Genomic DNA, 21,310 nt, shown 5'->3' with positions numbered 1-21,310 from the left:
TTTCTCCCTCATTATTTCAGTCCTCTCAGCTCTGATAGATCTTACTGTTTCATGAAAAATGTAATCTGAAATGTAAATAAGGGGTTTGATACAAAGTCAGGAAGTAATGAGCAGGCCAGCCACATTGCAGGAATTTTGATTGTAATTACTGACAAAGTGAATTCTGCATGTCCTGATTTTTTTCCCTCAAGTTGTCTTTGACATGTTCAGACCACAATGACATCTACGGTTTAAATCTGTTAAATAACTGTATAAGGGAATATTTTATATAAAATGTCATAGACAAGGTAACTGAGGAGCCTTACCAAGGGGAGAAAATGCTAATGATTGCTCCAGGCCTCTTGAAATGGGTAAAATGGGGCTTTTTTGAATGGCAGGAAGGGCGCTGGAGTAGTCTTGAGATACATTTTAAAATATGAGGCTGTTTTAACTTGTTGGGCTGTTTTATAATAGCTTTTAAGAACAAAATGTATATGTATGTGTTTGTGGTTTTACCTAGCATGAAATCAGTAATTGTTGGTATTATAAGCAACAGTTTTCCAGTGCTGGATTTTCAGCATGACCTCAGAATTTAAACCTAGTTTTTCTTTATAAAATGCAGTCACTGGAGATAGAAGAATCCTTTCAAAAACCAGAAAAATCCCTCTGAATCGCTGTATTTTCTGGTTTGGGCTCCTAATAAAAAGTTAGTAATGAAGTTAATGTTTTGTGGGTGGAATTCTGTGCTGTTGGGATATTGTAAACACCATCCATGACAGGTCACCATGTGAATTTTGGCTCTCCACTGTTCTGAAGATTAATCCCAGGATTAACAGCTCTCCTGGCTTAATTTAAAGACAACGAAGTTTGCTTCCAAGATTTAAACTTCTATCAGAAACAATACAGCAGAAAATTGTTGTATAAATATACAGAAATAGGAAGTAGTAAAACAATCAATGGAAGGTGTAGGAGGAATTACACTACCTTGGAAGATGCAGTACATTTAAAAATACTTTTTACTTTTGAGTAGTGCATCATTTGGTTCCTGAGTGTTTTAATCTTTACAGCTCATGTGAAAAGGAAAGGGAAAATGCTGTTGTGATAGTTGCTGTTTGTGACTGCTCTCAGTGGTATGATGGCTTGTCTGTAATTTGATGAACTATTGTATGTTCAGTTAATTACTCCAGGAATGACTGAGGTATGCGTGCTTGCAAGCTGGTACTTATGCAGATTGCTACTTCTATTCTGCTGGTAATTTTTCTTTGCACTGGCATTGAAACAGAGTTTATAACGAAACCAACAATCTTTATACATTTATAGATAAACTATAAAACTTTTATGGCAGTCTTTATATAGAAACTAATGGTCTTTCTTGCACGGAGTCTATGAGCATTGTGCAAACATTGCACACAGGGAAAAATATAAAGCACTTTCTTTGTGTCATTGAGAGTTGTGTGATTGGAGAGTGCTGGCCACTAATGGAGCATAAACCCCCTGTCTTGGAAACTGTGTGCACTGAGGGGACTGAGATGCTTGAACAGGGATGATTATAATCCAACTGGATATTTCTGAATTGCACATAATATTCTGAGTATAAACTTTTTACCTTACAGGTTGCATACACAGTATGGTAAAAACTGTCTTAAGAGTAATTTAAAATAAGAGCTGTCCTTTCAGGAGCAGATGAAGAAGCTGGGTGAGAAAGGCTGAGCAGTTAGTAATTCAGAAAACATAGAAAAGTGGTTCTGGTGTTTTTTGTCTCTAAGCTGGTGGTCAAAGTGGCTGCTGCACATGATCCTGTGTGGGAAAGCTGAGGTGGAAATGTTGGGTTTGTGTTTGTGCATCACTGATAGCAGAATGTCTTTTCACTTATGGTATCTCTGTCTCAGGAGTCATGGTGCAAGGCAGGAGTGGTAAAAGTGCAGAAAGCAGATAGTAATTAACTGGCAGTTAATGCTTTGAAGGAGCTCAGGAGGTTGCTTGATTTTGGCCTGGAGCACCTGAGGTGGTGTTGCACTCTGGAGTCTGTGAAATCCACACCAAAAGCCACTGCCCAGAAGTCAGAAGAATTCTGAATAGAAATAGAAGAACAATTGGGTTCATCTGTGAGGAAGTGTGTCCAAACCACTTTCTAAACCATTTCAGGTCTCTATCATGAAAAATTTGAATCTATATTGGAAGTTTGCTAAACACAATTTGATCTTACTACAGATGATTCACTGAGTACAAATATTGCTGGCTAAAATCCTATGGCCTTTGTTATACAAGAGGTCAGACTAGATGATCATAATGGTCCCTTCTGGTCTTGAAAATCTGTGAATATATGAATAATTTAAAACCTGTCCTGCAAACCCTTATTCATTGAGATGGTGATATTAAAATCCTGTGGGACTGCTTGTGTGAGTAAAGGTTGTGGGATCAGGCCTAGAGCGAGTAATCATTATCACTTTTGTTTAAATTTATTGATAAAGGTATAAAATATTCCCTGCAGGTAGAGCTGGGTTTCTTTAAATGAGGTGACACTCACACACAAACCTTCACCTGTGTCTGGACAGCAGAAGGAGCTGGTGGCACATTGTAGGGTCAGGCTGGGCATTACCCTTGTTCAGCCAGGCAAGTCCAAAGTTCTTTGCTTTGGAAAACTTCCTATTCTGAGTTTGGTCATTTTTGGTCATATCAGCTCTCCTTTCTTCAAGTAAAAACTACTTTTCAGGGCTAATGAATGTTTTTATAGCTCTCAGGTTTTGGCCACAATTCTCTCTTAACGTGTTCTCATATTTGAATATCTGAAAGTTGTAGAAGTGCTGATAATTTTGAAAAGCTTTATCCTCTCATAACTTTCAGTTGTCTGAGATGATCACTGACTCCATCTCATCTCTGCAAAGTATGTTAGAAAAGTTCTTCTTGCCCTGTGGGCAGGAGTGTCCTCATCATACTCATCATTTTAATCTTTGTTCTTTAGGGGATTCTCTAACGGTGCGATGGGAATACGAGCCTGAGAAGCAGGGCCTTGGGAAGTTTCAAAGTTGGTCAGCTGTTGCCCCCTTTGGGATGGTTGTTTAGTTCTGTTCCACTTCCTCCCTGCAGCTATTACCTGGGTGAGAGAGGCATTAAATAACTTTTAGTGGCTGAGCAGAGAGGAGCATCTCGGGCACAGCAGTCGGACACCTGCGAGAGGCGAGTGCAGGGGTTGTGCCTGGTGTTTGATAACAGCTGCTGCTGTTTGATAACACTGACAGCTGTGTCCTTAGCAGCCAGATTTCATCTTCAGGTAACAGCTCTCAAGGTGTTGTTCTGTTCTCTTCTAAGTCCACTGGCACTGGTGGGACTGGTTTCCTCAGTCCTTGCTGGGGATTCGGTGTTTGCTCAGTTGTTGGTTCAGATTCCCAGTCCGCAGCTTGTTTCTGCTGAGGGTGTCACTGATGGGATTTATCAAATGACAAAGGGAATTCAGGATTCTCTTTGGTAACCTGTGCAGGAGGAAACTGAAATCTCACAGTTAATTCTCACAGTTTTTAATGCTTTGAGTCTCCATAAAAGACCTTTTCAGTGAAATTACTTAGTTTTACAGTGACAGATAGCAGAATTTCTGTAATGTGGAAATGGCAGAAATGTGATTCCAGAGACCTCCTGTGCCCAGAGGCAGAGCTTGGTGACCAATCCTTTCCTTGTCCCCTTAAACACAAAATTCTACTCTTGGCTTTAAAGTCTTCCAACATTGCAAGTTTCTGCACATCCTTCTTCTTGAGCAAGAGATGGGAGTTGATTTTTAATGATATTTACTATTTGTTGAACTCAATTGTTTGTTTCTCTCGTTTTTTCTTCCTTTTTTTTTTTTTTTTCTGGTTGTTTATTGATAACATCCTAGGGATTAATTTTTCCTTTAATTCAGTTTCCCATCTGTTGTGCCTGAATGTGGCAGTAGTGTATATGAAAATTTGCACCCAGCTACAAGAGATTACAATCTTTAAAGAAGTCAAAACTGTTTGTGATTTTTTTTCCTGCCTTATGAAAAATGAATCTCTAGTTGGGACTGAAGTACAGTGCAGATTTATAAAGGTGACATGGGCAGAATTTGATTTTAGGTTTTGATTTTGGTTTGGAGCTCTGGCCCTCCTCTTTTGACATATTATACTTGTGAGAATGAATGCCTGTGGCTTGCATTATCTGACTACAGCAAAGATCAAATCTGGTTGTGTGTGTGACTGAAAATCTAATTGGGACAGTGCTGTCACAATAATCTCCTGTGATGATAAAGTTTGTATTGAATGAACAGAGCTCTTTTTTGGGTGCTGTAGCAGGGAGTGCTTTGAGTATTTCCTTGCCTGTGTTTTGGGAAGGCTGCTCAGTGGAGGGGCAGTGGTGATTAGCAAAGCCTGATCCTGCCCAGTTATGTAAACAGAGCATTTCTTTCGTGCACATCTTGTTAACTCTCTGCTGCAGACCTTTATTGGTGCTTCTTCAGTAATTTGTTTAAACTATGCAGTACAGATTCCTTATTTTAGCACTAAGACTTACAAAGGCTTCTTTTAGCAGCCTTTAATTTCGTACTTATGTATGTGACATAGCCTGTGGCTGTGATCTCTGCTGTGAATCTGCAGTTGTTTTGGGATGAAAGCAGAAGGCAGCTGGAAACTCAGTAGCTACATCTAGCTGTCTACCTAGAGAAGGCCTTGATTTCAAGTTTATCTAAACAAGCTCGACTAATCCCAACTATCTGGGGGGATCCACTGTCAAAACAAGCAGCATGGCCCTAAGGCAAACACAACCATACAGAAATGAAGGCTGGGACTTCCAATACTCCGATGACTGCATACTGGAGGCTTTTTTTCCTGAAAAGAGAGTAAGAGAGGTACAATTTGCATAATGCCTTTTCATCAGGAACTTTTGGAAAGCTGACAGAGGTCCAGCTTATAGGGCTGTAGCCACAATAGTCTATAGGAGAATCCTTGAATGACCTGACCATATTGAAAGAAAAAATGAAAGCATCGAAGTATAGCCAAGTGAGTGTGGAAAAGAGGGCTGGTGCATTGTCTAACATCTGCTCTACTTCTCGTTAGTTTTGTTCTTCGGTATTCTATGTGGACTTTGGAGAAACCTAAGACAGCCTAACATGAATCCTATAATCTTCCTTCTGAATATTTATGTAGTGTGCCAGCCTCTAAGCTGTCCTTTGCATCTTCCTACTTCCCCCTCATTTTCATGCTCTCAAATGAGGCCAACATTTCAAAAGCTAAATAAATGTTTGTGAATGTTTATAAAAGATTTGCATAAATTTGTCCTTGTTTGACAAAGATCACTTTTTTCTTATGCCAGTTCTGAAATATTTTAAAGGTTTCAGTGCTTGTCTTGACAACAAAGTCCTGCCTGAGAGAACAATGATTGCTGATTAAGTGGGTATGTGCTCGGAGCTGAATAGAGCGATGGAGACGCCGGCTGAAAGGGCCACTCATCTTAAGCCAGAATTATAATATTTAACAAATGCTAACCCAAGGATAGATTTAAAGCTTTAGTTTTGGTGCAGTGTACCTGTGCAAGTGACTTATGGGCCGAGCAGGATGTGATTATCTTTTCACAGCTAATAGTTCTCACCTCATTTCTGCTAAATCTGCAAGTGAAAATACTCCTCTGGTCTTAGTCATTAAATGTTTAAAATACATTTAATTGAATCAGTGTTCCAGCTCTCTGCTATTGACACTTCTTACCTTTACCAATTAATCACTGTTTATGCACATAATTGGAGCTGATTTTTTTAATGCCTGTTAGTATAATTTTTCAATTCTTTTTGATTTAAGACTGGTACAATTATTCAGAAGTACAACCGTAGCTGTAGATTTTTTTAAGCTAAAATCTATTTCTCTTAGAATGAAACTAAATCTCTGCTTTTACTGAGGGGTTTTAAATACATTTGTTGAGAAGATCTCTTTGAAAAACTGCTTAAATATTTAGTTCAGCTTTACTTTCAGATTTTTTTTTCTACTGGAGAAAAGTAATAGTCGTTCCTGTTCTTTTGTTCTATGAGTTGAGAGGTTGAAGTTGTCATTAAGGCAAAAACTAGAGCTACTTCTCTGACACAGTTTTTATCACATCTGCTAGGCCTGTGTCCCAGGAGGAGCAGAGCAGAGCCCAGAATTCAGCACAGGCCCATTATCTGCTGCTTCTGCGTGTGTTGTAAAAGGAGCGAGACCTCAGGGAGGCTTGGAGCCTCCTCCCGTGTAATGTCCAAATCAGATTTGAAGGACTGGTGGCAGGAAAGCTTTGGCCTTGGGGTGTGAATTCTAAGAAACAGAGTCACAATTAGGTTTAAAAAATTCAGGGATTTTGAGCTTTATCTTGAAATATGTTTTTAGTAATGCAAGGAGAAAAGTTGCCCATCTGTGCACATATTTTGTACGTTTAAAATATTTAAATGCTAGCAGGCCTCAATATGCTTAGGAAATGTTATTTATCTTCTCCTCTTCCTGTTTCCAGGATTGTGGATATGCGTGTTGGGGTTTTTTTGTTTGTTTATTTGTTTTTTTAAAACAGCATTTTCCTGAGAACAATCAGTTACCTTCAATTAAATTATGTTATTTTGTATGACCCTGTTCCCCTGCTGACCCTCAGACAGGGACAGGCAACTTTGGGAGAAAAACCCTCCCCTAATTCAAGCTTTAGAATTGCTCAGAAAGAGCTGGTGGATTTCTGGAACACAGAACAAATGGATAATCTAGTGCTATGAAGTTGTATTGAAATAGCAGTAGAATTAGAAAAGTAGAGATAAAACTAAATTCAGGCAATTTAAAATTATGTCCAGAGTTTTTTGGGTGTGGAACATTCTTTTAAAGAACTGATGAAAATAATTTCTTAAAGTATTAAGTACATTACAAAATTCAGCAATGCTCAGTACTGATATAAGGTATAGGAAGATTTTATTGCAAAATCAATGCAATATGGAATTTGACATAAATATTTTAAACAAGCAGTGAGTTTTTTAAAAGAATCTGTGTTTTACCAGTTTTTTCAAAACTAGAACCTTTAGAACATAGAGAAATTTTGGGTTTAAGGTTATTGTTTGCCTTTTTGAATTCTTAAACATGTTGTTCCCTTGCAGCGGATCATTTAATTAATCATTAGCTAAAATTACCCAAATAGATGAATTAAATGTAAGAGCAGTTTACAGTTCTGTGGGTATAGGAGAGATTAATGGACAACCCAAATTTAATTGGATAATATTTTGCTTCAGTTAATCTCTTAGCACTTTTTTGTGCTCTATTAGCATTTCTGCAGTGTTTAAGTTTGCTGCTGCTCCTGAGGAGCAGTGAAGGCAGCAGTAGCTGCTCACTGTCACAGGGTCTGTTCCCTGTGCTCACATTCCTGAGCCATCACCTGGCTGCATTTCTGCTCTGGGCCCTCCTTGGTCTCCAGTTCCTCTTCCATCCCTCCTCAGTGTGCTGATGTTCTTGGCAGTGTTTTGGTGGCCCTCCATGGCACAGGGAGTGTTTCAGATGGGTGGGATGAGCAGTGTTTGTATTCCCACCCTCTCTGTGTAGAGTTTCATTTGCAGCAGCTTCAGCTCTGCTTTGCCTCAGTGTAAGGGCAAGGAAATGAAAGAGCAATCCACCTTTATCATCAGATTCATCTCTTCTGCATGGAAAACTCCTCTCACTGGCCATGCTCCATTCTCTGGTTACTTGTGAGGGTTTGGGGTTCCTTCCTTTCCCCCTCCCCTCCAGGATCCACAACTAAAGGTCTGGGTGGTCCTTCCAATTTCATCCAGATTTTCCTCAGGTTTTCCATTCCAGGTTCCCACCCTGTTGGTTTGGGAGGTGTGTTGTTTCCCTGCTCTGGCTCATTCCTATGTGAGTGTCATACCTTAATCATTCTCCATTTCTCATGGATCTCCCAGCATTTTAATTTCTTTTCTGTCCAACTTCTCCCTACACTTCTTGTTCCCCTTTGCATCAGTGGTGTCTCGTGCATCTTCCTAGGAGCAGATACTTTGCAGCAGACCCTTCCCTAGCCCAGCCACTTGCTCATCATTTATCAGTGCAGTTTTATTTAATTGCAGCTACACGTGGGATATTTGTTAGTGATGTTCATTTGAGCAGAAGTGAAGCAACCCACTGTATTTAAGAGAATCTGAAGTTGTTCTGCTGGTTTGGAAGTGGGAGCATACGGTGAAGGGTTTAAAAATAAAAAAGACTTCAGCTACAGCTTGCATATTAAATTCACAAGTGAATGTGCACATTTTTTCAGCATTGTTGGGCTTGCTTTGCTGTTTGGTTGCAACAGAGAGATGGTTTGGGACACGAGCCCGGTGTGTATTGTGTGTATTTCCCAGCCTGGCTTTCCAAGTGTGTCCTGGTGTGCAGGAAACCTCGCAGAGCCTGCCCCACCTTCAGATGCTGTGACAAAAGGGCTGAGCGCAGTGTTCCTGCCTCATTTATTTTGAAAACTTTGCTACTGAAACCAAACTTAATCAATGAGCTCTGTGTTGTCTCCGATAAGTTATGTACTGGCTTTATTGATCGGGAAGGATTTTAGAAAACCCATGTGGGGTTTATAATGTCAGCAGTGTTCTGATTATGAAAGGAGTTGGAGGCTTGGGACGGGGAGCCAGGTGGTGCCTGTGCCGCAGCCCCCGGTGCCGCATCCCCCGGGACACGGTTCATGCCCTGCACTTCAGCTCTGCTGCCTGGCTGCTGGAGATGCACTTTTTGCTCATTAAAATGTTAAAAATCAAACTGCATGTAAAAAGATTTGTGAAAATATAAACTTGGGGCTTGATCCAGAAAGCTGGCGTGTGGTCCCAGGTGATTCCCGCTGATCAGCTGCCTGTCCTGCATTGCTGGGGGGTTCTGCTCTTCTTTTGGGGCCTTCTGCTTCACAGGCATTTATGCAGGTTTTTCTTTAGGAAAACAGCCATAAGGGAATAAAACAAGAAAACAGACTATTGATACTTCCTCTGTGCTTCGTGTTGGGTAAAAAAAAAAAAAAAAAAAAAAGATTAGTTGACATGGAGTGATTCTAGGTTTGGTTTTGTTTTATTTGGTCTGAACTCATAAAGAAATGAAGAATTTTCTAGGTCATAAGTAATAACTCACCTACAGAGGTTGGGTAGGACATTGTGTATGAATGATGTAGGCATTGCTTATCTTTCAAACTAAGGAGTATTTAAAGAATTTTTTAAAAAACAGCATTTTATTTAGAGTAACGAGCTTGCAATTTGAGCAGAAATGGGGTAGTTCTCCAGTAACTGTTTTTCTTACATGTGAAAGATCAGCAGTTTTGCTAATTAAAAACTAATTCTATATATGGTATTTATATTCTTTTATTAGTTACCATTGAAAAATAAGTCTGCAGTTAACCTGTGCTAGTTTTTTTGGTTGTGAATTGAGGCAGATAAGAATTGGTGTATAATGAATGGCAAATTATGTCCAATGACATTGCAAAAGCCAGCTAATAGTACCACTGTAAAACCTTCCTTTAAAAGAGAAGGCAATTTAGAGCTGTGCAGAGCCAATATATGGCCTGTTTACATGAACATTTCCTTTGCTGCGTTTAGCAAGCTGTAAATATCAAGGAACAAGTGCAGAGTAAGTTGTGAGTAATGCACTTCTGCAGTGACACAATGCTGATGAGGTGCTGAATGTTTTATTGTTATATTATGTGAATGGTTTTACTTGCACTTACAGGAATTATTCTAGTCATCAAAATAACAGAGAGAATATATTCTGCCAGTTTGAGGTGACTGATAGCTTTGTCTTCTAACACTATTTTATTTCAGAATTGTAGGTATCTATATGATCTTTTTTCTGAAAAAATACATAAAGTCATTACTTTGAGGACAATGTGTATTGATAAGGCAAATAAAGATACTTTGTACTCCTGATATTATAATTTCACTACTTTAGAGTTCTTTTGTGGGGTTTTTTGGTTTGTTTGGCATGTTTTTTGGCCTTTTGCATGTACAATTTCAGTTGTGGCAAAGAACCACTGTGTAGTAGTTAAAATTTGTCCAGTTGCAGTTTTTGTGCCTGAGCAATTGGAATTGTTCTGCTTGTGAAAGTCAGTGAGATTCTGCACCAGGGGGAACCCAATCATATTAATGAGACCTTTACTATCAAGGCATTATTTTGTATCAAAATAGAGATTTCTGCAGAGTTTACTCTGCAATCTCCATAGCTCCTTTCCAAGTTTCCTGCTGCAATTCAAAGGAGGAGACGTCTTTGCTCTACATGGCATTCTTCAATAGATCCTTTCTTGTTCTTTAAAAACAGGAGGTTGTTAAATAATCTATCAATAAACTGTCAAGAAGTCAAAGTTTCCATATCTGTTTTTGCCTGAAATCCTCAGAACTTGCCACATTTTAGTTGTCAAGAAACCTCCAAAGAAGAGTGTGAGCAGTTGAGCCTGAAACCACGGCTCAGGATGGGCTGTGCTTGTTTGAATTATGCAGGAGGAACATGTTCCTGCAAGGGAGTCAATATGTTTTGTGCTTCACTGGAGAGGTTATTAGATTGATGGAGTTTATTTGGGAATGATGGCATTTGGCTTAGAAATAAATGAAGCGAGAAGCATCTATTTAGTTATTGATGATAATTTATTGCTATTGGTCAGGAAAGTGTTGATTTTATCAGAAGGTTTGTTGTTTGTTCAGGGTTTTGAAAGCAGAAATAGAATTTACACTTCAGGACCTGAAATATTGAAGTAAAGGAGAATGAGCAATGAATTGGCTGTGGGAAAGATCTGCAAACTGAGAGACCTTTATGGTGTTCTGTGGGTTACAGAATTCAGATATTGAAGATCTCATGGTTTGCTTTTGTCTGTGAACACAACTGGTTTGGGACTAATATGTTTCTGGACTTGCCTCTTTAGTGACTGTATTTGTTTAATGTTGTAAAGTTGAAAATTATTAATTTATCTGCTGATCCTGTTTTCATTTTCACATTCATCCTTTGCTTTCATGCTTAAACACTTTTCTGTTTGTGGTGCTGTTTGGCAACTTCTAGAAAATGGTTTGTAGGTTAAACAATCCCTATCAATTTTAATACACATTATTTTAATCAGTCTTTTAACTCTGAGATTCCCTTTCTAGTAGAGTAGGCAACATTAAACATTCCTGCTATGAGACCTACTGGCTTCATCTTTTGTTATTTCTCTTGCTGCTGTTAGGAAGTGCTCTCTAATCCCCCAGACCTCTGTTCCTAGGTAACAGCAGAAGCTGTGCCAGCAGAGCAGCCCTGCCAGGCCAGGCCCATGTGCTTTGGTGTTATTCACTCCCATCCATATGGTCAGGGTAGGGACTGTCCCCAGAGAGGTGTTAACACTCAACAACCCAACCTCCTCCTCCTCTTTGGAGAATTGCTGGATGGCTCCTGCTGCCTGCCCATGTGTGAATCTTGATTAATTTTTCATTTTTAATGAAGTTTGATCATGTTTATTATTTCACATGATTGACTGCCTGGTACTACTTCCATGTAATTGATAAAGCCCATATTTCTTCATCTGTCTCTTATTTCTTCAGGGCAAAGTTGTGAAATTGTGTGATGTGGTTAATATTAGATTTATTGGTCCCCATAGATGTATAAATTATCTCTTTTTTTTTTTCTCTCTCTCTACAGGAAGTTCTACAGACTCTGACCAAGTTTTGTTTCCCCTTCTATGTGGACAGGTATTGTTAGCTTTTCAAACTTTACAAGAAAATAAGCTTGTCAATAAAACCCCTGTAGAAAATAAAAGCCATACCATTCATAGTGTTCTGTCTGTGTGACTGGGGCTTAAAGCACCTGAGTGCAAATTACAGTCTCAGAATCACTTTTTCCTGGGGTTTTTATGGGCACCATGAAACAAAAAGAAGTTTTAAAAGTTGGAGTTGTTTGGTGGCAGGACTGTGAGGGCGTTTTGTTTTACTTCTGCACAATGCTTGGATGGAAAATGCTTGGGTGGGAATTGTCAAATCTGCATATTAATATCACAGTTTTGTCTGCTTGTGCATTTTATTTCTTAATTGCCAAAATTTGGGTGGAACAATTAATGAAATGCATTGCATGCCTCTTGATATTGCTACAATGCTGGTGCTTTACTTGACAGCTACTTAATGTGACTTCTGATTTTGGGGGGGAAATTGTAAAGTGAATGTGAGAAGATCTGAGAATATTTACTTCCTGTAATTTGGGAAACTGTAAAACTTTTTTAGTTTTGCATTTACTGTGAGTTATTCTTGATGGTTTGATGAGAAGAACAACAGCTGAAATTTTGAAAGGCTGCACCAGTGCTCATCTCATCTCTGAATTGGTCAGAATGACTTGTCTTCATCAGCTGAGAATCAGAATGGTTTGGGTTGAGAGAATCCACCTTTACTGTGATCAAACTTCTGCAAGTCTTTTTCTCATTTTAGAATTTGGAATCCTGCTCATCCTTTTCATTTCCTAAGGGGTGAAAGCAGGGAAATACTCATACATTTTTCTCATGTATTTGTTTCTACTGGAAATATTTATGCTTTCTGTGTGTAGATTTATTGTACCTAGGGATTTTGTTTGTTTTGTTGTTTTTGGTTTTCCTCAGCAATGTAACATTTTGAAAGATAGAACACTGAAAACCCATATGGGGTGCAAATGAGAACATAATGAAAAGTGATTCCCATTTCTGGATCCACTTGTTTGTCTGAATAGCACAGACTGTCACTGAAAGACTGCAAGCCAGCCAGTTTGAACATAAAGGAGACATTGTCACCCAGAACATACTTAATAATTTGAGATGGAGAATGGACTTGCCACACTGCAGGAGGCAGAGCACAGCCCAGGCTGGGGCTGTGGCAGCTGAAGGAGATGCTTGTGCTGCTCTGATGTAAAAGCACGTGGTGGTGGCACTCAGGGTCCTGCTCTCAGGGGCACAGACACTCCATTCTCTTTACTTTGGTTCTGCTCCTGTGTTCTGGGCACTGGGCAGAGCCCCAGGGACTCCTTGGCCATTCCTCAGGCAGTGCACCAGGAGTTTTGTGCTGCTGTGGTGGGGGAATGAGGCAGAGGCTGTTCCCAGTGCAGGAGTGCAGAGCTGCTCCATGTCCTGCTCCCTGCCAGGACTGTGTCAGTCAGGTGTGGGTGCTGGGGGGATTTTGTGGAAATCCTCCTCCCTGCCCTTTGCTCCAGCCCTAACTTCTGTCTGCCCCATTACAGATGAGATTTTGGCTCTGAATAGACCCTGTGCCCATTTGAAAGCAGAGCTGTGGATCTGAAGGGGTGATACTAAAATTTTAGGAAGCACACTCTGTATGTTGGGAAGTTTATCCTTCCCTGTGAAGAACTGGCACCAAAACTTGAGCAAGGCCTGTCAGCCAGGTTTGGTTTCTCCAGGTCACACGAATGCAGGACTCTCTAGGGTTGCTCTGAGGAACTCAGCAGCTTGTCTGACTTGTTTAATAAACAAGCTTCTCCCTGCTGCTAATGAAATGTGTTTTTCCCCCCCTGTTCCATAATTTTAATTGTCAGCTTGAATGCTATTTCTCACACATGCTCTGCTCTCAACCTTGTTAAAATTAAGCATATAATCCCCTTTTAAAACACCATACTAAAATCACCATAGTAACATTACATCCAAGCTTTCCAGATAAAACACACCACCAGTGAGGGATTTTTGGGTATCCCCAGCAGCTCAGTGTGGTTTATGGAAGTTGTTGCTCTGCTGACATTTAGATTTCAGGAGGATGATAGTACTTACACTGGCTAATTCTCAGACTAGTGGAATGCTTTGAATATCTGTCTTTTTGTTCATCTTCATCACTGCATTTTTTTCCTTCCCTGTTTGGAATCCACTGAAAGATTCTTCTTTCTAAACTGGAAAGTGACGTCTTTCCCATTTGGATCCAGCTTTTATTTCTGCAAGTCTGTTTTTTCTTTGTTTCCTCTAGGCACTGAGTGTGTACTCTCCCACAAAAAATTTGGTTTTTGCATGTAGCATCATAGAAGAGAATATTTTAAGGCCTGTGACTGTTAGTTAAGTGTCCTCGAATTTACCAGGGTATTTGTTGGTAGGAGAGACTTGTAAAGCTGCATGCCAGTGCAAGTCAGATTTCTCAGTTCTCAGAGAATTAAAAAAAAAACCCTAGAACATGACCTGAAATAAGTCTTAACTTCCTATAATTAGAAATATTTTGGGTTATATGAGAACACATGGGGTTGGTTGCTGGTTGATAGTCAGACCATTTTCTTTTTAAGATAAACTAATTTTTAGTATCCTCCCACACTTTAAAAATGGGGAAAAAAACCCCCACAAATCCCCCACTCCTCCCTCATCAAGCATATTTAAGGTTCTGGAGGGTGCATACTTTTTAGCTAATTTCTCAAAAAAACTCTGCTGAAAGAGGAAATGTTACAGGTTCAATGACTTGGATGTGATACTTGACACAGAGTTAGCTCAGCTATTCAGTCATTTTTCTCTCTTGCTCTCTGTTTCCAGCCATGCCATTAACCAAGTTGGGCAGAACTTCACGTTTGTGCTCACAGACATTGACAGCAAGCAGAGGTTCGGCTTCTGCCGCTTATCTTCAGGGGCCAAGAGCTGCTTCTGCATCCTGAGGTAGGTCTGTGCTGTGCCTGCTGGCTGGCTGAGGAGCAGGGCTTGCCTTTGCAGTCACACTGCAATTACCATTTCCAGCTGTTCAGAATTATTTCCCTATCTGGTCCTCAAAGTCACTGCTCTTGTGCACAAGTGGTGCAGGATCCCTTGCACTTGGAGTTCCTCTGTAGATAACTGGATTTGTTTGTAGTCAACGTTCTGGAGTTAACAACATGGAAAAAAAGTCTCTTTGCAGTAATTTGATATGACATAGCATGATGGCAGCTGTTATCTTTAGCTGTCACGACTGATCTTGTTAAAGACATTTTGTGGACATTTGTACATGCAAGTTTTATTAACAAAACATCTGTTGGTAACTGAGATGTCAATGATGCTCTCCACAGCCCCAAAGTTTGTATGTGTGAGCTTTGCTCTGTCCTGCTGAGGGTTTTGTGAAGTTTGGCATAATAAAGACTGTCAGTGGAAGCTGGAACTATGCATTTCACAGAAATGGCCAAAAGGCTCTATCACAGCAGTTTTTGATAACCTCCCACAGCCATGTTAGAATACAGTCCAGAATTTTTTATTTCTCTTTGCCTCAAAAAATGATGCCAGCAAACAGTTTTGATGTCTACCAGTATTTTAGCTTCATTAAGAACTTCCATGGATTGAAGATTTTCATGTGGAAATGGTCTGTCTTGTTTTAAACAAATTTAAAATTGCCTGTCTTCTTCTTTCTGCTTTTTGAGTGTTCACAAGGAGTTGGAAGTTTGGGAGCAGTAGCCCAGGTAAAGCCAGCACAGAGGGGACTGAGGACAGCCAGGGAGGTGACAGCACAGCTGGGGCTGGAGTCTCCCAAGTGGGGACACTGCTCTGTGAGCAGCTGGACACATCTGGCTGGCTTTGCACAGGACACAGCCAGGGTGAGGACAGAGGAATTTCCTTGTCCCTGCCTTGTGTGGGGCACCTGAGAGTGGGAGCCAGGCTGTGCCTGGATGTGCCCCTCTGCAGCATTCCAGGGGGGACATTGCAAAATACCAGCAGGGGCTGCACACAGCAATGCCATGGAATAATATTTGGAGAAATTGTTGTGAGAGCTACCCACATTCCCAATTAATTGAGTGGGAGCTAGAGTGACAGGTGTTTGCTCAGTATCTTCTTCCATTCTGTCTTTGCTGTAGCAGACACTCAGCTATTATTAGCTCTGGCAGGCCAGCAGCAGGGGCTCTATCCTGCAGGCAGGAAGGTGTTTCCCAGCTCTTCCCACAGAGCTGCTCCCCTGGGCACTCAGGGGCTGATTCCCTCAGTCTCATGTGGGCAGTGTCTGCTTAAGGAGGGTAACTTTGCCTGATTAATGTCAAATTAAGGGAGAAACACAGTTTTAAACAGAAAAGCTGAATGAGGAATAGTCTGGGTCCCTTCTTGATCCCTCCTGGATAAGAGTTCTTTGCTGTCAGCTCCCTTATGTTGAGTGAGTGCCAAGAAGAAATGGAGGAGTTCTGTTGTAGTTAAATGCCTTCTGCTTCAACTCATAACCAAAAAAAAAAAACCAACCACAGTGGATGAATTGGGACTCTTCACTTCCTTCCTGTTGCTTCTTTCTCCTGTGCACTGATGAGAAAAAGAAGTTCATCATTAATGCAAGTTCATGCAAGTTTTAGAGGATAGTAAAGAGTGTCAATCAGCAATACATGAAATCACTTCCTCTGTTCCCAGGACTGCAGCTCCCATTATTGATGTGAATCTTCTCAGTGTCCTTTATGTTCTAAAGGATGGTGCTTGGTAAATGGGTGGGGGGAAACATGCTGAAAAATGTGAGAACAGTAAGTAAAAGCAAATGGGGATGAAAAGAATGTTTGTTTAATTGTTTTTAAATTACAGATTGGATGGCAGCAAGCTTCAAGTATTCCTTGCTGTGCTCAGCAACAGTGTAAGAACTAAGTGATGGTGTTTATTACTAGAGATGATATTCACAGGCTTATCAGGGATTTTATGGGTCTGGCCATGGTAAAATGGTTTGGAGATGGAAAATCATCACATGTTTAGATTAGTTATTGAAGAGAAACAGCAGAAAAAAGAAATTCTTTTCACTCAGAGAGTGCTTAAAAAAAATTCTGCAATGTTTTGGAAGCAAAGCACTCGAGGGCCAGAAGTCAGGGTCTGGACTTGAGCTTTGAAGTGACCCAGAGGCTTTTCCCTGTGTTTGCAGAGCACAGCGAGGCGCCTCTTGGAGTTCAGCAGCAGTGGGGTTATCCTGTGGCCAGCAGAGAGGCCGTTCCATTCGGTGGGGAACTGCTCTGACTGTTGTAACCAGTAGTGCTTAGAAACCTGATTTGAGGTATTTACACAGGGGTTTTCCTGCTGCAGTAGCTCACACAGATTGATGAACTCTGATAACTTTGAAACCTGCTTCTCCGGCTGTTCAGTGGTTGGCTTCAATGTAGAACCACTGTTCAGTGTCGAGGCCGCTTCTCGTGTCCCGGCTGCCCCTCCCCGCCCGGTTCTGTCGCTCCCGGGGAAGCGGCGGGGCCGGGCCGGGCTGACCCCGAGCGGCTGCGCTGCCGCGGCGGCGCCAGCAGAGGGCGCGCGGGGGCGCAGGTACGGCCAGGTGGGGACAGGGCCGGGACTGGGGGGACAGAGCCTGGGAATGGGGGGACAGGTGGGGACAGAGCCGGGAATGGGGGGACAGAGCCTGGGAATGGAGGGACAGAGCCTGGGAATGGAGGGACAGGTGGGGACAGAGCCGGGAATGGGGGGACAGGTGGGGACAGAGCCGGGAATGGGGGGACAGGTGGGGACAGAGCCTGGGAATGGGGGGACAGGTGGGGACAGAGCCTGGGAATGGGGGGACAGGTGGGGACAGAACCTGGGAATGGGGGGACAGAGCCTGGGAATGGGGGGACAGGTGGGGACAGAGCCTGGGAATGGGGGGACAGGTGGGGACAGAGCCGGGAATGGGGGGACAGAGCCTGGGAATGGGGGGACAGAGCCTGGGAATGGGGGGACAGGTGGGGACAGAGCCGGGAATGGGGGGACAGAGCCTGGGAATGGGGGGACAGGGAGGGACAGAGCCGGGAATGGGGGGACAGAGCCTGGGAATGGGGGGACAGAGCCTGGGATTGGGGGGATAGGTGGGGACAGAGCCTGGGAATGGGGACACAGAGCCTGGGAATGGGGGGACAGAGCCTGGGAATGGGGGGACAGGTGGGGACAGAGCCTGGGAATGGGGTGAGCACAGGTAGGGACAGAGCTGGGATTGGGGTGAGATCAGTGAGGGACAGAGCTGGGAATGGGGGGACAGAGCCGGGAATGGGGGGACAGAACCGGGATTGGGGGGACAGGTGGGGACAGAGCTGGGAATGGGGGGACAGGTAGGGATAGACCCTGCTGGATTTGGGGTGAGCTCAGGTAGGGACAGAGCCCGGGATTGGGGTGAGCTCAGGTGTGGACAGAGCTGGGAATGGGGTGAGCTCAGGTGGGGACAGACCCTGCTGGGTTTGGGGTGAGCTCAGGTGGGGACAGACCCTGCTGGGTTTGGGATGAGCACAGATGAGTTCTTGTGGCACACACCCACATCTCCCACATATCCACATTTGGAAACTGGAATTCCAGACTACCTTTTCAATGAATTACGGTACAAAACTTAAGATGGGCTTTTCAATTATTATCTCTAACCATAGAGTAAGAGCTGATGTCCGGTCATCAAATTCTGTGTTCTGATTCAGAAATTTCACACCCAAATGCCTTTTCTTTCTAGTACTTTATTTAAGGATTTCAGGATTTCAGCTGCAATGGGATAAATCCTACTAGCTATACATCAAGAAACTGAATTTTTATTCTTTCACTCTAATTTTGCATCAGATTTCACATCAGCTTTTGAGGCAGAACAGTGTAGGTAGTTCTGGATCTAGTGAAGAACTCTGGTCTTTTATTATTTAAAAAAAAAAAAACAAAAGCAAACCTAACTTTCTGTAGTTTTGCTTTGATTCACAAACTTCCTGGGCAGTTACTGGTTTGCAAAGGTCCCATGTGTGACCCTGATTTCAGTTTTACTGAATTTGAAGTTTTTGTTGGGTTGTTCAGGTTTTGTACCCAAACTGAAATCAGTCTTTTGAAGTGAAATGCAGAAACATTTGTGTGGAAATCCCTCTCGGCCAAAATAGCTGAGCTCTGCACCACTCTTTTTCTAAGATAAAAAGAAATGAATCCATAATAGTTTGTGACAGATGGCAGAAAATGTAACTAACTGAATGTGATTCTGTATGGAGTTATTTGAGGTTTTTGGTGTGATTTGTTGTGAGTTCCTCTCCTCCCCCCTTTCCTTTCCTTTGATTGCAGTCTTTGTCCATTTATTCTTAGGACAGAATAAGATTTCTGAGCAGGGGCCTCTCTTGTGGTGCAAAGTGAGAATTGTTTTTAATTGAGCAGAAACATGTGGAAGGATCAGGAATATCTCAAGGGATTACAGAAAAATTCCAAATTTGTACTACTTACAGCTTGTGTTTAGAGCGGGGTCTGCTGGGAATAAATGTTAGTTAGTGTGACCTGTGACCTTAAAAACTGTTGACATGGATTTCAGCCAGGAACTGGCCACAGAACTCCTTTGTTAGGCTCATTCATAGCTCCTTGAAAACTCCAGTCAGTGAAAGTTGCCAGCTCAAATCTAAGGAAAGCAGAGCCCTTCTTTTTCCCTTTTTTTTTTTTTCCTTTCTTTCTTTCTCTTTTTTTTTTTTTTCCTTTTTTTTTTCCCATGCTTTGGAAACAGTGGCCGCCCCTTAACCAGCAAGACTTCTTTAATAGGGCTGGGCCCTGATTGGAACTGACAGCTCTGGGCCGGGAGTGCCAACCGGCAGGGACTGAGCCGGGGGACACACGGACACACGGACAGACAGACACACACACAGACACATGGACACACGGACACACAGACAGACACAGAGACACATGGACAGACAGACACACAGACAGACACAGAGACAGACAGACGGACACACAGACAGACACACAGACACACAGACAGACACATGGACAGACACACGGACACACGGACACACAGACAGACACAGAGACAGACGGACACACAGACAGACAGACAGACACATGGACAGACAGACACATGGATAGACACACGGACACACAGACACACAGACAGACACACAGACAGACACACGGACACACGGACACACAGACAGACACACAGACGGACACACGGACACACAGACAGACACACAGACACATGGACAGACGGACACACAGACAGGCAGACACATGGACAGACACACAGACAGACAGACACAAAGACACACAGACAGACACACACATGGACACACAGACACACACAGACAGACACACAGACACACGGACAGACAGACACATGGACAGACACATGGACAGACACATGGACAGACAGACACACAGACACAGACAGACAGACACACACACAGACACACAGACACACTGACACACACACAGACACACGGACAGACACACACACGGACAGACACACGGACAGACAGATACAGACACACAGACACACACACAGACAGAGACACACACAGACAGACACAGACACATGGACAGACAGACACACAGACAGACACACGGACACAGCCGGAGCTGCCCTGCCCTGCCCAGAGCCCCGGGCAGTGCCCACAGCCCCCGGGGACCTGCAGGGAGAGGGAACAAACCCAAACTCTGCTGGGGAGGGAACAAACCCAAACCCTGCTGGGGAGGGAACAAACCCAAAACCTGCTGGGGAGGGAACAAACCCAAACCCTGCTGGGGAGAGAGCAAACCCAGCCCCAAAACCCTGCCGGGGAGGGAGCAAACCCAAAACCTGCTGGGGAGGGAGGAAACCCAGCCCCAAAACCCTGCTGGGGAGGGAACAAACCCAAAACCTGCTGGGGAGGGAGCAAACCCAAACCCTGCTGGGGAGGGAACAAACCCAGCCCCACAGCCCTAATGGGGAAAATCCAACCCCACAGCCCTGCCACCTTCTCTGGGGGAGGAGATGGAGTTTGTGGTGGGGCTTGTTTATAGTAATTGTCCTGTTGTTTTCTAGAATTTTCCCTTTTCATTGATTCGGCCAAAATCGATGTTTTGCTTCCATATCTCTATGATTCTTTGAAGCCTTGCAGAAGATGTTTGGTAATGGCTGGAAATGCTTGGAACACTTTTTGGGCAGTCTGTTTGGTCCTTGAGGTGTATCGACCCTGGAATCCCTGTTCTACTTAAAATGCTTGGGAGATGAAAGCAAATGGCAAACTGCCTCTGTTAGACATGGCAAAGGCCACAAAATACATGTATAAATCATGGGCAATTGGATCTCTGATTCAACACTACAACACAATTGTACCTAATGAAAATGTTGCTGTTGAGCCTCTGATGCCTTCATAGATTTTTTTTCATTATTATTTTTTTAGCAGTTGCACTGACTGTCAGTGAGAGCTGCAGAGATTCCTCAGTTCCCTTGCATGGGCCTTGCAGAGACAAGAGCAGAGGGCAGGCAGGACTCGGAGCTGCAGCCTGACCTTGTCTCACAGAAACTGGAGTTTCTTACAAGCTGTAGCTGCAGCAAACCAGGACAGCTCTGTGTGCTGGGTGACAGGAAATTGAGCTGAAGTGGCTCAGAAATGTGCGAACGCCCCGAGGGCGTGTGCAGGGCCAGAGGGGCTCCGGGTGCTGCAGGCATTCTGCCTTAACTTGACATGTTTATAAAACAGTTTACATCTCAAAAGTTTAGGGTTTTTACCCCTGCTGATTCGCTTAAACAGACACTGGCTCTTATTTTCAG

The 21,310-nt window shown here is 42.7% G+C and overlaps 1 protein-coding gene across 2 annotated transcripts in view; it reads left to right on the top strand.

The window, feature by feature from the left end:
• Window positions 1-21,310, top strand: part of DENND1A (DENN domain containing 1A) — a 150,095-nt gene that overhangs the window by 33,848 nt on the left and 94,937 nt on the right. For both annotated transcript variants that reach the window (XM_033077211.2, XM_033077212.2), the window contains exons 4-5: window positions 11,586-11,635; window positions 14,419-14,538. In XM_033077211.2, the coding sequence (XP_032933102.1) occupies window positions 11,586-11,635; window positions 14,419-14,538 (170 nt within the window). The remainder of the gene's footprint in view (window positions 1-11,585; window positions 11,636-14,418; window positions 14,539-21,310) is intronic.

The sequence above is a fragment of the Catharus ustulatus genome, chromosome 21 (genome assembly GCF_009819885.2).
Source record: "Catharus ustulatus isolate bCatUst1 chromosome 21, bCatUst1.pri.v2, whole genome shotgun sequence".
Lineage (NCBI taxonomy): Eukaryota > Metazoa > Chordata > Aves > Passeriformes > Turdidae > Catharus > Catharus ustulatus.
Note: the sequence above shows the minus strand (reverse complement) of the source record. Positions and strands in the feature narration are given on the sequence as shown.